This window comes from Eublepharis macularius, chromosome 8, assembly GCF_028583425.1.
Source record: "Eublepharis macularius isolate TG4126 chromosome 8, MPM_Emac_v1.0, whole genome shotgun sequence".
Taxonomy (NCBI): domain Eukaryota; kingdom Metazoa; phylum Chordata; class Lepidosauria; order Squamata; family Eublepharidae; genus Eublepharis; species Eublepharis macularius.
In genome coordinates, this window is record NC_072797.1 from 32736477 (window position 1) to 32750705 (window position 14229).

The following is a 14229-nucleotide window of genomic DNA, read 5'->3' on the forward strand; positions in this document are numbered from 1 at the left end:
GGTGCTCAGCCAAAGATTTGCTTGAAGCAGACACATTCCACCATTGCAAGGGACAAGTCACTTCGAAAACTGAACAGGAGCTTGTCTTTTTGAAAGAAGCAACTGCAGCAAAGTGTATATCAACCAAAACTACCAAGTTTCAGAAGCAGGTGTGGTTCTACTGTTTGGGCTGTCACTGTGATGTTCTTGGCAGTATACCTACATTAACCTAGGAACTATTAATTGAGCAGCTCTGTAGTTCTTTAATTTATTCAAACTGCTTTTAGCTTGCCTTTCTCCTGCTGAAGACTTAAGGAGGGGTTACAATGATCAAACTAGGCACTCGGAATAATAATAAACTACAGAATAATACAATGATCAGACTAGGCACTGGGGGAAATAATAAGCTACAAAAACTCGTCTGATCCAGCAGGGCTCTTATGTTCTTATTCTTCATGGTTACCCCCTCCCCTTTCTCTTCACAATGTCTCTGTGAGGTAGTTTAGGTTGAGTAAGTGACAGGCCCAAGGTCACTTAGGGAGCTTCATGGCAGAGAACAGTATCATTCCTAATCTAACACTCTAATCATTACTGTACTGACATGTATTAAAGACTGGTACACATTTGGCCCTCCAGTTCAGAAGAAACCAGTTTCTATGTGAACCATGATAGTGTGTTAATTGTTGAATCACCCCAAATACTAGTGTGTACCCACACAAGACAGTAATGCAGTAAAAAGCAGTGATAACTGGGGGGAGTGGGTGGTCCAACGGAGCTTTCTGAAAAGACCACATTCAATGTAAAGTAAAAACCATGTTGGAAAACAAAAGGTGACTGTTCCATTTTAATGAATGATGATTTTTATGTATATGCACAAAATACTTATTATACAACACACAAAGATATGTACTGCTAGAACCTTTCCATCAGCATGTTGATGGTGGGTGGTGGAAAACACATGGAAAAAGCACTAACAGTACCAGTCTCCAAAGCCATCTGCTTACCCAAAAACGTGTTGGATATATATTCAGAGACCTGATTGCCCGATCGGCTCATTTCAGATAAGTGGGTTAGCTCCCGATTGAGCATTCTTTTAAACTGCAAAGGAAAAGCAAAAATAGGACATGTCAGTGACCAAGAAACATGTATCTTGGGCATGAGAAAGTTCAAGATTCTTTTTATAGACATTTAATCCCAAAAACCATTTTGACTCAATAGAATAATAAAAGGTGTAATCCCATTTCCAGGGGAAAATCTCAAAATAGGCATAATCAAATATATTGTGTTACACAACATGATATAAATGGATCTTGAAAAGTAATTGTGGCCCAGAGGCCAATTTAACTACTTTCGTTCTTAAGATGCATATTTAGGGGGGGAAACTGACTCCCATTTAATTTATTACACACACACATCCCACTTTTGTTTCTTTTTTCAAATGATGTATAATAGATTGCAGCAAGCCGTCATCACATCTGAAAATGTTCAGTTCTCTTGAACAATTTTCAGCATCATTGTAGGTAGGAGTAAAGAAAGGTCAAAAGCGCTTCCTCACTCCCTGAAAGTACATCTCTCCCTCTAGACCAGGGTACCCAATTTACAAAAATTTGATTCTGTTGCCATGGGACCCTGAATGCTACAGTTTTGTTTATGGATATATCTTTCTTAATGCATCTCTAGAACAGCAACAACACATTTTTAATAGGCCTCTGAAATCAGAGATGAGTGGGCCTTTTTTATTATCAAGTGACAAGCACTGCGGGTTGGATATAAATAGGCAATTTCCACCAAATCCCCCTTCCCACTGCAGACCTCCTTCATGTCATTCTTCAGGGTCCCCTATCCCCCTAGGAGCAGCATTTCTTGGAGATGACTGGTCTGTAGTGGGATGGGGAAGGCAGGAAGTTTCTATTTTGCGACTGGATCCAATTCTGTGCTTCCTAATAATACGAATAAGTACGCTGTTGTGCTTACTTAACTTGTACCTAATACTTTATTATATCACCCTATGTGCTTCTTTTGTGGCTGAATACCAGATTTCTTGCCCTGGCAAGAATTTTCGTGAGAACATGCATTTATTTGAAAATAATTGTCTTTTGAGACTGAGATTTATAATAGTTTGTGTGGCAACAACAGCCTTTGTTGCAAGGGGGAAACCTCTTTGCTACAAGCCCTAGCTAATGCAAATATAGCGTTCACTTTGAAAGCTGCAGGTTACGAGATCTTCAACATGGGGTGTACCAAGGGTCCAGTGACCGTTCCACCCAAGGGCGTCCCTTCTGCAATCTCTTCTGGTCAGAAGCAGCGGCATCAATGGCTGCTTCTGGTTTGGCACAGGGGGGTGAGGACAATTCCTAAAAGGTCAGCAAAGGAAATAGGGGGCCTTGCTGAGTTCCACAAGACATGTCAAAAGAGAACAGGACTAGGCTCTAAGTGAAAAGCATTTAATATTGTAGTTTCTACATGGACAGACATGCTAAGCAGGTGGTAGAAAAGTGTACATTTTAAAGTGATGATTTATCAGACTTTTCTTATAGAACGAGCCAGTCAGCCACCATGCTTCATGGAAATAATCTCTTCACACAACTTGCTTTCCATCTTATTGAGAGACCTCTGATATAGCAACACAAAACAGCATCTCTCTATTGTGTATTTTCTAACTCAATCCTTTAAATAGCTTTTGCAGTTATAATGTAAAACCTGCACTGACCACAGTACTCCAATGCCATTCCAAATGTCCCTCCTACACTTCTTCTTCTGTCCTAACAACATCAACAACATATAAGAACTAAGAACAACCAGCCACACACACAATCTAGGGAAACTCAAAGGCAGTTTAAGTCTCACATATGAAAACAGACTGATAAACATTGTGCATAGTTCTAAGATTCTTTTTATGTTTAAAAATTTTCCAGACTCTTTTCTTTGCACAATGCAGCCACTGAGGCTACAGTTTAAAGCAGAAGACCCATGTGGGGAAAAGAATGTAAAATACGTGCCAATTCCCACTTCAGCTCATATCTGCTATTTCCAGGGTCTTTCACTTTGCTTCCTTTATGTCTTGCATCTGCTTTCAATGGCAACAGATCCTTTGGACAGGGAATTAAATCTACTTTGGACACAGAGCGAAGTCTTCTGAAGAAGGGAGCTTTGACTCTTGAAAACTTACACGCTAAAAAATCTTGTTGATGCCCTGGATTCAAATCCTGCTGTTTGACTTGTTTTAGCTGCTGCAGTTGTTCAGTAAATATCACATCCACACATATTTATGTGTACAGATATATGTAAGTCTTGCCTTAACTGCATCCCCCAAATGTTGATGAACTAGGAGCCCAAACTTCTTCAGCAGTGAAGGCGAGCACACATGCACAGAGGTAGTTTGGGAACGGCAAGGAAAGACAACCTTTCACCTCCTTCAAGCCCCCAAACTGAGTTCGTGCATGTGCACTCTCCACTGTTTGGGGAACAGTGGCACTATCTCTGTGGCAAAGCGGTAGGCAGACACACACCCCTGGGGGGAGGAGCAGAGGAAGGAGGTAATTGTGTTGGCTGAAGAATGAAGCAACACTCAGGTCCCTCGTATATAAAGGAGCCACAAACCCCTTCCTTTGTGTGTGGCTTCAGGGTTGAAGAGAGGCCATCTTCTCCCTTGTAAGGGGTAATCAAAGGAAAACGGAGTCATCTACTTAGCAACTTTTTATCCTGCCCTTCCTCCAAGAAGCTCATGGCAGCAAAGATCGTTCTCCTCTCCTCCATTTTATCTCGATAAGAACCTTGTGAGGTAGGCTGGGCTAACAGAGAGTGACTGGCCCAAGGCCACCCAGTGAGCTTCATGGCAGAGTGGGGATTTGGACGTAGGTCTTCAAGATCCTAGACTCACACTCTAACCACTATCCCATACTGGCTCATCCTGCAAATGTCACAAGTTTCCTACATTTTCTTAATATATCTCTTAATCGCTTTCATGTAACACATACTTTATGCTAATCGACTTCTTTGAACTTTACCCCCAAACCAGAGTAACTGCTCTATGGTGTCCTTCTTCAGGAAATACTCAGCATAGCAAGATCCTTAATTCCCATGCTGGGCCTTGGCTTAGAAGGCACTGGAGAGAGACATCCTTGCTCGCTAGTGCCAGTGACTCATCTCCGGGGGCTAGGAGGCAGGCAGACAGACAGACAGACAGACAGCTGCTGCTGAGATTCTATTGGGTCAAAGGGAGAGGCGAGACACCTCTATGACCTCATGCCTGCCATCAAGTTGTCAAGACCTGCTGATCTCAAGTCTAACAGAGGATTCTCGGTGGCCTTCTCAGAAAGGGGCAAGTAGAAGACACAGTAGGACCAGGATTAGGTTTGCCAACCTCTAAGTGGGGTGTAAAGATCTTCCAGAATCACAACTGATCTCCAGACGACAGAGATCAGTTCATGTGGAGAAAGTGGCGGCTTTTGAAGGGTGGACTTTACAGATACCACTGAGGCCCCTCACCAAAGTCTGCCCTCCCCAGGCTCCACTCCCAAATCACCAGAAATCTGTTGCTCTCAGAGCAGAACCACAAGTGACAAAAGGCACAGATTGGACACTTGTTAGCTTCCCTCAAGTTTTGATGGGAAATGTAGGCATCCTGGTCTCGCAGCTTCGCTCTCTGACTGCTGTCCAATGGACTTTTCAACTGTCACTTGTCCAACATTCTGCCAAGCTGCCTACATTTCCCATCAAAACTTGAGGGAAGCTGACAAGTGTCCAATCTGTGCCTTTTGTCACTTGTGGTTCTGCTCTCAGTCTTTCTGCATTCCTACCATCCTTCTACCATTTCATCTGTACTTCCACAATCTGGAGAAGGAAAAGCAAGGAGAAAGAGTGTGTGCCATATGCTTGGCTCCAGTGAACTGCAATATGCAAAGATAAGATGAGGTAATTTTCTGCCTTATCTAAAAGAGGGCAGAAGCTGCAGCCTGGAGAGAGCTGCCTGAGCCAAAACCCCTTGCCTTGAGGTAGGGCTGCCGTTTCCCCAGTGGGGGTGGGGGATCCCCCACTCCCAGCCTCCTCCCCCTGCCACCACTCACCAGGCTGTTGGCGGGAAAGGCGTGGGAATGGGCCTCCCAGGACATGCTCCTGGTGCAGCATGACAACATCACTCCCAAAAGTGACATCATCACAAGGCCCCAGGAGAGCTCCCGGGCTTCGCACCAGGCTGATCTGGCCCATTTACCCTTGCCCACTGGGAGGGTAAGGGAACCTGGCAACCCTACCTCTAGGGCTCGGTGAGGTAACAATATACACACACAAGGATAATTTATGTTTCTTTATCAAGGAAGACATCAATGTTTGTGATTCCCATTTACTTCCTCTCCATAATCTGCAGTGCAGCAGTTGTGCCCTCGCTGGGGCATCTGTTTGCACACATATGTAGAGATGTCACATACTACCAGTAACAATAAGGTGCCTTAGAAGATAATCTGATCTAAGTTAATTTTCCTTGGGAAAAGTACATTGAAAGGGGGGAGGGGGTTGATTTCTAGAATAAGAGGAATATTTGTAGTTGTCTTAGACTGAGTCAGCCTATCAGCTCATTACTGTCTACTCTGACTGCCAGTGGCTCTCCAAGGTCCCAGGCAAGGCAAGGTCTTTCCCAGCACCTGCTCCCTCAGTTTATTGTAACTGGAAGTTCCAAGAACTGAATCTGGGGCTGTTTGCATGCAGGGTAGCCGAAGCTGCTCTCCAAAGTGCTTTTGTAACAGTCTGCACCCCAGAAAACAATGAACGATAAAAAAAAAATCTTATCAGAAACAGAATTTCAGCCTTGACAATATAAATATCTCAGCTGCAAGTCTGGTGGAAATCAGCCCATTAATTACAAATTCAGACTGGGATTTTATGCCTTTTCCTTCTAATAATGATCCAGTGAAGTGTGTGCGTGAGCGCATGTTTGTAGGTTCTCCAATACTCACAAACTGTGCACAGAGGATAACAACGCAGAAATGTTAATAGCGTCTAGAAATGACTCTTTAGCTCTTGAGGAATACCCTCTCACTCCTTGACATTATTGAAGGCATCTAGTATCATGTCTCTTCAGACCAGGCCTGATAAAATTCAATTAGCAACAACACAACTCCTCCACTGAAGACAGTTGGTACTGTGGAAACGCTGGACCACCTGTGTGGTGATGTGGGGGGGAAGAACTGCCCACAGCAGTCACCATTCACCTAACAAGTTTTGTAAGATATAGTTTTTTTTCAAGGAGGGGAGTCTTGGTAGCATACATGGGCAATCTCTTTTCAGTTTCTTGCCCAAGGGCACTCAATCAGTACCATAACACCATTCAGTTGCTTGTCCCAGGCCTCTCAATCAACACCATAACACCATTTGGCAAAGTATAGACTTAATATTCTGATTCAGCAAGAGTCATGCAAAAGGAGGGGGTGTTTTAACACATTAATGACTTTTCTCTGTGTGGTGCCTCCATTTAACCTCAGCAAAGCAGGGATACAAACCCAGTCTTCTCTAGTCCATTCCAGCCACTATATTGCATAGTCTCCTCATACATGTACCATTCAAACGGTGCCATCTTTTGGTATATATAGAGCATAAAAGCAGTGCATGTTTCCCTACTGCTATCTGAATGAGGGTCTCACTTTAGAGCATCCCTCCGCCTGTAAAAACTACATGCAAAAGAACAATTCATGTACGGAAAGCTGATTTTGCACACAAAGTTCCCATGCTCAGTCAGGCTATTAGTCGGTACCTGATCAGATGATGTCAGGTTAGCATTTTGAATGAAAATGCGTTCCTCAAAATGTTAAGCAAAAAATCTGGCCCCATGATAAAAGAATATAAGCGCACCCCAAGCTGGGTTATTCATTTTTTGGGGGGGTCAAATCATAAATGAAATCAAGCTAACTGGATTATGATAAAATTAGTTTGTGTATAATTGAGGGAAATGCCTATGAAAATACTGAAAGAGTCTGCTTTAATAAGGAATATTCTGGTGACCTAAATAAAATATGATTTCCAACCTTAAATTCTAAAATAAACACTGTTATCCATGTAGTGCCAATGTCACAAGACTGTAACAAATTTAAGGTTAAATCCACATAATGGAAGATAAAAATCAGACTATTCAGTTGAGAAGGAACAACAAAGAACTAAGTACATGATTTTGAATTAGCAAGGCAAAGTAACACAGATGATTTAAATGAATTAAATATAACTAAGAAACAAATGAGGAAAAATTGCATGATTCTCCATTACTATTGTAAGCTTCGAAGCACCTGTAAATGATACAACTGGTGCACAGTTTTATACAGAAAAAGATAAGCCATTCTGATTTTCTATAATAGCAGCCCTATAATTTAAGGCTGATTCTCAGCATCTGTTTTACATTATCAGTCACACGACTGAGGGGAAAAGACCATTTTCAGTCTGAGAAGACATTAATCAATACAAACTGTGGGTCACACACAGAAAACTAGAAAATATTATTAAAGCACATCCTTGATAACTGAGATTTTTATATCATCATGAAGCAGTATGATTTCACTATACAGCCATTATACTTTTGCTTAGTTAGCCAAGCACATCTCAGAATGTGACACAAATATCCCAGACTTGGTTTGCTCCAAATATCTGTTTCTCCCTGAAGGATACATTGGTGGTGAACTTCCTTTAGAAATCCCCTTCATTATAAACACATTTATATAGGATTGAATGAGCCCCAAACCAGAGGGCATCTCTTTCCTCTAACCATCTACATATTACAAGCTATATCAAAACAGGTTCAGTTCACAAAACAGCACATCTGTTCAAACTATCACCCTTTTCTGAAATTATCTCCACAATTATATTTCTTCAAAATGTACTCTTTCATACAAATAAACCCCCAATGGTTAAAAAGGTAAAAGCATTCCTACCTTTATGTAGCCCCAAGACACTGAAAGTAGATAATTTGCTTCGGGCATTTTTGATTTCTTAAGTGTTTCCAATTTAAACAGAAATGTTCAGTCCTCTGCAGCTCTTGAGGTACAGACAAAAAAACTGCTGGATTTTCTTAATCAGCCCCTTGTCCCTCAGTTAGTTAGTTCTGTTGATCTATAGGTTCCCTGCAATTGGTACACAACAGAACACTAACTGGCATTCCAGTTGTGGGATCTTCTGGTTATATAAGAGTGATTTGCAAAATTCCAGAATGCTATAAAATTCAAGGACCAGTTTGGAAAGACATATTGCAGAAGCTGAAGAGAAATCTGAAGAGCGGCAAGAGATCTGCATATTTCCTGAACACCAGGATTTAATGAATTATGTATGCCAAGATGCTCAGCTGCTGGAAAAGACTTGTTCTATCAACAGCCTACCAAATAAGGATCTGCGGGGAAGCTACAACCAGTGCAAAGTAACCCCTCCCATGAACCTCAGATAAAAGCCAATCATGTTCTAGCCAAAAATATATAAAAGCAGAAGATAAAGCTGTGACATGTGTGCTATTTTCTGATTGGTCGGCGTGGATGAATCTCTTGGGAATGGGGTAGTTCTTTTCTTTTGAGTTACATGGCATTTAATAATGGCTCCCCTGCAGCATTACTTCTATTGCAGGTGTGATTAATTAGCTTAACTTTTTGTGTGTGTCAATAACGTTTACTTGCTAATGTAAGACACTCACGGAAACCATTCAAGGAGGCAGAAGTGGCTGTTTTTCTCAGGATCAATGGCTTAATGCCTATTTTTAAGGCATATTTTTGACCCCTTGTAAGATTTTTTTGGCAAACCTTCAAATGCAGCATCAACAACCTTTCATTCAAGCAGCATCCATACGAAAGTCACCTATACATCATCTCTGGTCAACGTGATAGTTCAAAGAACAGCATACAATAGGTCACAGAAATTAGTTAAGCTTGAGAGCGTATGGGGGCTGATCTGCACTATTTCAGACCAGGTGTGTACATTTTGTGTAGCGATATGAACAAAGGAACTGAAAAGGTGGCTGTGCAGCTTTCCCTCTTTGAGCCATAATGAACAGAACACTTTAATGGAGGCAAAATGGTGTTACTTTGGTTAGGATTGTATTGATAGTCTCTTTCAGCAAAAACAAATTGCCTTGCAGATTTTTGGTGGCACAGGCTTTACAGGAACTAGAGCCCACTTTAGTAGGATACATTATTGGCAAGATCATCAATTTATGATATATTTATTACAAACCTTCCAGCTATATAAAGACAAAATGCCATATTAAATTGTGAAATATCTAATAAATATGCATTGAAATATAAGACTTAAAAAAAAAAATCTCCAACTGGTCCATCTCGTTCTCTGCTCACTCTAAGGGGCAGCTGCTCTCTAGAGTCCTAGGCAGAGGAGAGGTCTTTCCCAACATCAGTCACTTGAGATCTTTTAACTGGAGATATCAGTGACTGGAGATTCTGCAAACAAAACAGGTATCCTACCGCTGAGCAATGGTCCTTCCCCAAGTCTATAGTCGAGCTAAAATCTGAATCAGGAATTTCCAGATGTGCCCATAACCACTACATAATGCACTCTGCTTTTTAAAGTGGGCTGGTGAAAAAGATCTTGTGATTTCAATTAGAGTTAGTGTATGGTAATGCAATGGTAATCAACATTTCCGGACCCACCTTTAACACCCAGGCAGCAGCAGGTGAACCTCGGAGTTTTAACCACATGTCATTAAGTCATGTGGCATCAGTTGTAAGACAAGTAAAGGAGGAGGCAGAGTTATCACCTTACTCAGAGAGGCTTCTGCACTGTAAGCTCAGATGGAGAGCTGGAAGACCAACTTCTGGGGAGTGAGTGGCCAAGCCAGGAAAAGGGAGAGAAGGCAAAAAAGAGGGTTTTTTTGTGGAAAGGAAGCAGGTCCCTGAACCTTCCTACCCTTACTGGACTAGGACCAGCATACCTATGGGACCACCTCTCACCATATGTCCCCTGGAGAGCCCTTTGCTCGGCAGATCAGCATCTGCTGGGGGTCCCTGGCACCAGGGAGGTTAGTCTTGCCTCGACCACGGCCAGGGTCTTTTTGGTCCTGGCACCAACCTGGTGGAACCCTCTGTCTGTTGAAACTTGGACCTGGCAGAATTTACTAACTTTCCACCGGGGCCTGCAAGATGGAGATGTTCTACCAGGTATACAGTGGAGGAAACGAGCGATCCCCTCCCCCAATGAGCCTCCTGCTGGGGGGCGGAATATGATCCCCCCTGGTCTGCTGTACATCAGGCAGCTTGCCACCCCCATGGGATTATGGGGTTTTGTACATAGAGGGACTGTGCAATAAGAATGCCACAATGTTTTTACTGAAGTGTTTTAATTATTATGCTGCCTGTTTTATAAGTCCATTGTGATCCACTCTGAGCCTGGTTTTCAGGGAGAGTGGAATACAAATGTAATAAAATAAATAAAATAAAGAGGCATCCTCTCCTCTGCTGACTGACCTTGCCTTGATATCCTGTCGCTCCTCTAGACCTTCATACAAAGACAGGCAGGAGACATGGTGCCCTTGCTGTCTACCATGAAGGCTTGCAGCAGGCCCTTTCAAAATGCAACATAATATGGCAACTGTCTAGGGGTTCATGACCCAGCTGAGAATCCCATGCTGAAGCACACTGGTGCAGTGATTACAGTATCAGGCTATGACCAGTGAAGGGTGAGTTCTAATCCCCACTGTCATGAAGCTTACTAGGGCCAGTATCTCAGCCTGACCTATCGCACAGGGATATTGTAAGGTTAAAATGAAGGGTGGGGGAGGTAGGACCAGGTACGTTGCTTCTAACTCCTTGGTTAGGGGGAAGGATAAAAAGTGAATAGTATTCAAAGCAACAAGGTCATTTGAAGGGTGGAATAAATCACTGAATTGCAGACTGCTATGACAAATTTCACCGTCTATATTAACCAATAAAACAGGAAAGCTTTCTGTTAATATAATGGGGGAATGCCTCCAAGCCAAATAACTGGGCCATGCTGTTCAACCTACTACTCGTTGATTTGTTCTGAAATAATGGGAACCATTTGGGGAATACTGTTCTTATACCTCCGTTCATTTCTAAGGGGCATAAACAGGAGTATGTAAGATGCAGTGAACTAAGTGCATGATGCATAGTAGCAACACTCAGTGGACTGCCCCTGATGACTGACAGCATTCACAGAGATTGCAGACTGAAGGCTCTCCATTTCACTGAATGTCAATGGATATCTCTCTCTCACACACAATCAGAATTTCTGCCAAGAAATTATGTAGGGATTAAGTATTCTGCATGCAGATATTAAATATCTAGCCTCCAGTTGGTGGTAACAGTAATAAGAATAATCAGAACAAAATTAGCCACATTACCACCAGGCCTGTTTACCTGTCGCATTGAAAGATTCTTGTTCTGCATGTGTGCAGCTGTTTCTGTACATGTCTGAATGTGCAATCATTTACATTTTCTACCTGGGGATCAATATGGTACAGAATCCACAGTCTATACTGCAAGTATAGATAAATGAAAGTTGATAAATTGACTCAATTTGACTCACGTTTGGAGTATGCATTCTGAAGATTGCCCTGCATGTCATATTAGTGGGATTCTAGCCATCTAGCTTTCTGATCATCCCTATACCTAGAGCTGGCAACCTCCAGGTAGGATGTGGAGCTCTTCTGGAATTACTGCTAATTTCCAGACTTTGGAGATCAGTTCCCTTGGAGAAAATGGCTTCTTTAGAGGGAGGACTCAATGGCATTATACCCCACTAATGTCCCTTCCCTTCCCTCCCCAAACCCTGCCCTCCATAGACTGCAATCCCAAATCTCTAGAAATTTTCCATCCTGGAGTTGAGAACCCTACCTATACTGGAATAAAATTGGCCTCAACCCTCTTCTTTCAACCATACTGCACCATCCAAACAATGTCAAGCAGCTGCAGCTTTGTGTATCCTTTTCTCAACATGTTGGCCTGCTAATGTGTACCACTAACCATCCCCATTCCTCCAAAGATCATAGCCTTGAAATATATCAGTGATTTATCCTTTACTGGGGTGGATCCAGCAGAGGATTTCTGTGTATGAAAGGACGGACATTTTTTGCCAATTCCCCCATCCGTTTGCAGTTCTCTGGCTCCCCTCTCATGCTGGTTCCTTGTGGGGATGGTATTTGGAGCTGTAGCTGGCAGATAGCAGCAAGAATCTCATGCTCTGCTGATAAGAAACTCTTACATTAACAGAAACTGCAGCTGAACCCAAGCTACCATTTCTCACAAGACGTAGCATAAACAAACTTATATCCTTTATATTCTACTCACTGCTAGATAGCCAGTGGTTTATAAAGGACACCTTATGCAAAACATGCGTAACTACCTCTCTTGTGAAACTGATTTCTGGAACAGATGGGCTGGCTCTTTAAGTATCCTGAAAGATACTGATAGCATACAAAGTTGAAGGTAAAAACCACCCTAACCTGAACTTTGTTACAGCAGCTATAAATGAATAAAGACCTCCCTCTTCTGTAGACCAGTCTCATGATGACAGAAACTGACATCACCACCACCATCATCCCTTGCATATGTTTTAACTTGGGCCACTCCTCCACGTATGTCTCCTGTGGTCCACTTTCATTTGGGCTTTTGACTAGTCAAAAAAGTTTTGGGCAACTGACAGGTTGAAGATTGTCAATCCCTTTTAAAACATTAACTGAAATCACTACAACCAAAAGAGATACTTTAATCATCCACAGGACTGATATTCACTCTAATTACAAAAAAATCAAATTAGTTCCTTGCGAGTGTGAAATAATGCCATTAAGGTTTTTTTTAAATGCAAGTTTACAACTTTTTGTATGTTAGGTAGGATTTAAATGACTGTAAACAATTCACTGAAAGACTTGGGTTATCCTGGAATGTCAAGGTAACAGCAGCACTTTTTAAACAACGAAATATAAAACAGAAATAAACCAAAGCTACAGGCAGGGTGTAGTCTCTGATTCGTGCAGCCGGCACTGCAGAATGATGGACGGTGAGACAGCACCCCCCCTCCCACTTAGCAGACCCCTGCAGTTACAGCAGGAATCCAACAGAAGTTTTCATGTGCTGCTGCGTTTGCCACTGACCGTGCAGGACTACCGTGATTTGGTTTTAGTAGAGAGATGAACAAGCTATAATTCTGAGTGGTCCCTGGTCTTTTTTTTTTAAAGTTTTTAAATGATTTTATTTAAAAGAAATAATTAATTCTTCTGGTCTTCATTCATAACACAGCCAACAATTAACCATAAACTTCAGTCAGATGCAGCTCCTAGACTAGTGAACCTGATTTACACATATATGCAAACAAGTTCTTGTCACATATTTTTCTTGGTGTTTTAGGTGCACACTTAAAATACATTTCTGCAACTGATGAAGCAGCTCCTACACCCACTGAAAACAATTCTAAGAACAAGTGTTTCCAAAAACAATCTGCAACTTACAAGCAATCTAAAGAACACAAAATATAAATTTATATTAAGGCTTGTCATTAACCGGGACCCTGGTGGCCACCGCAGACACCTTCCCCAGGCAACCTACAAATTGTACACAGGGTGACTCAGAGATCTCTTGATTTGCAGCATGTCCTAAAGCAAGCATGAACACAGCCACTAAAAAAAACCGAACAGTGAACATGGTGGGTTCAGCACTAGCTGAACTTTCTCCACTATTGAGCTGTCAGTATGTTCCATGCCAGAATCCTGCTACAAAGTCTTTTCTGCAAGGAGCTCTGACGTTTCTATCTTTCTCATGTATACTCACGACCCAGTACATTAAAGGTCAAAGTCAATGAGATACTGGGAGATCCATGAATGGAACTTCTGAACGTTTATATTGCTAAATATCACTGTGTACACACACACACACCCCTGATTCAGATTGAGCCCATGTCTGAGAGGGAGGTTTAACCTTTACCCCTGAAGTGCTTTCCTGACCTTAAACTGCGTCTAGAGGTGACGTATGCCCAATGGGGAGACTTACTGTACCCGGGCTGACAGCAAATAATCCCAAGATTCCATTTATACAGTAAAAACCTACACTGATTATAAATTAGAGAGCCCAGTAAGCAATTTAGCTCAACTCTACCAAATCAACAATCCGTGTAGACTTGAAAAAAGGACCCAAGGACTGTTCCAGAGTGTAAATTGTAACTATGAATGTGATCTGCATGTTTGTTATCTCGGTGGATGGTTTGGCAAATATGTTGCACTCTTATGGTGTCAAGTTATACATGTATGAATGTCCAGGTATGAAGCTT

At 42.0% G+C, this 14229-nt stretch overlaps 1 protein-coding gene across 7 annotated transcripts in view; it reads right to left on the reverse strand.

Annotated features, from left to right (window-relative positions):
* PDE4D (phosphodiesterase 4D) overlaps positions 1–14229 on the reverse strand; it is a 741318-nt gene that overhangs the window by 20740 nt on the left and 706349 nt on the right. For all 7 annotated transcript variants that reach the window (XM_054986992.1, XM_054986994.1, XM_054986993.1 and 4 more), the window contains one exon: positions 984–1077. In XM_054986992.1, the coding sequence (XP_054842967.1) occupies positions 984–1077 (94 nt within the window). The remainder of the gene's footprint in view (positions 1–983; positions 1078–14229) is intronic.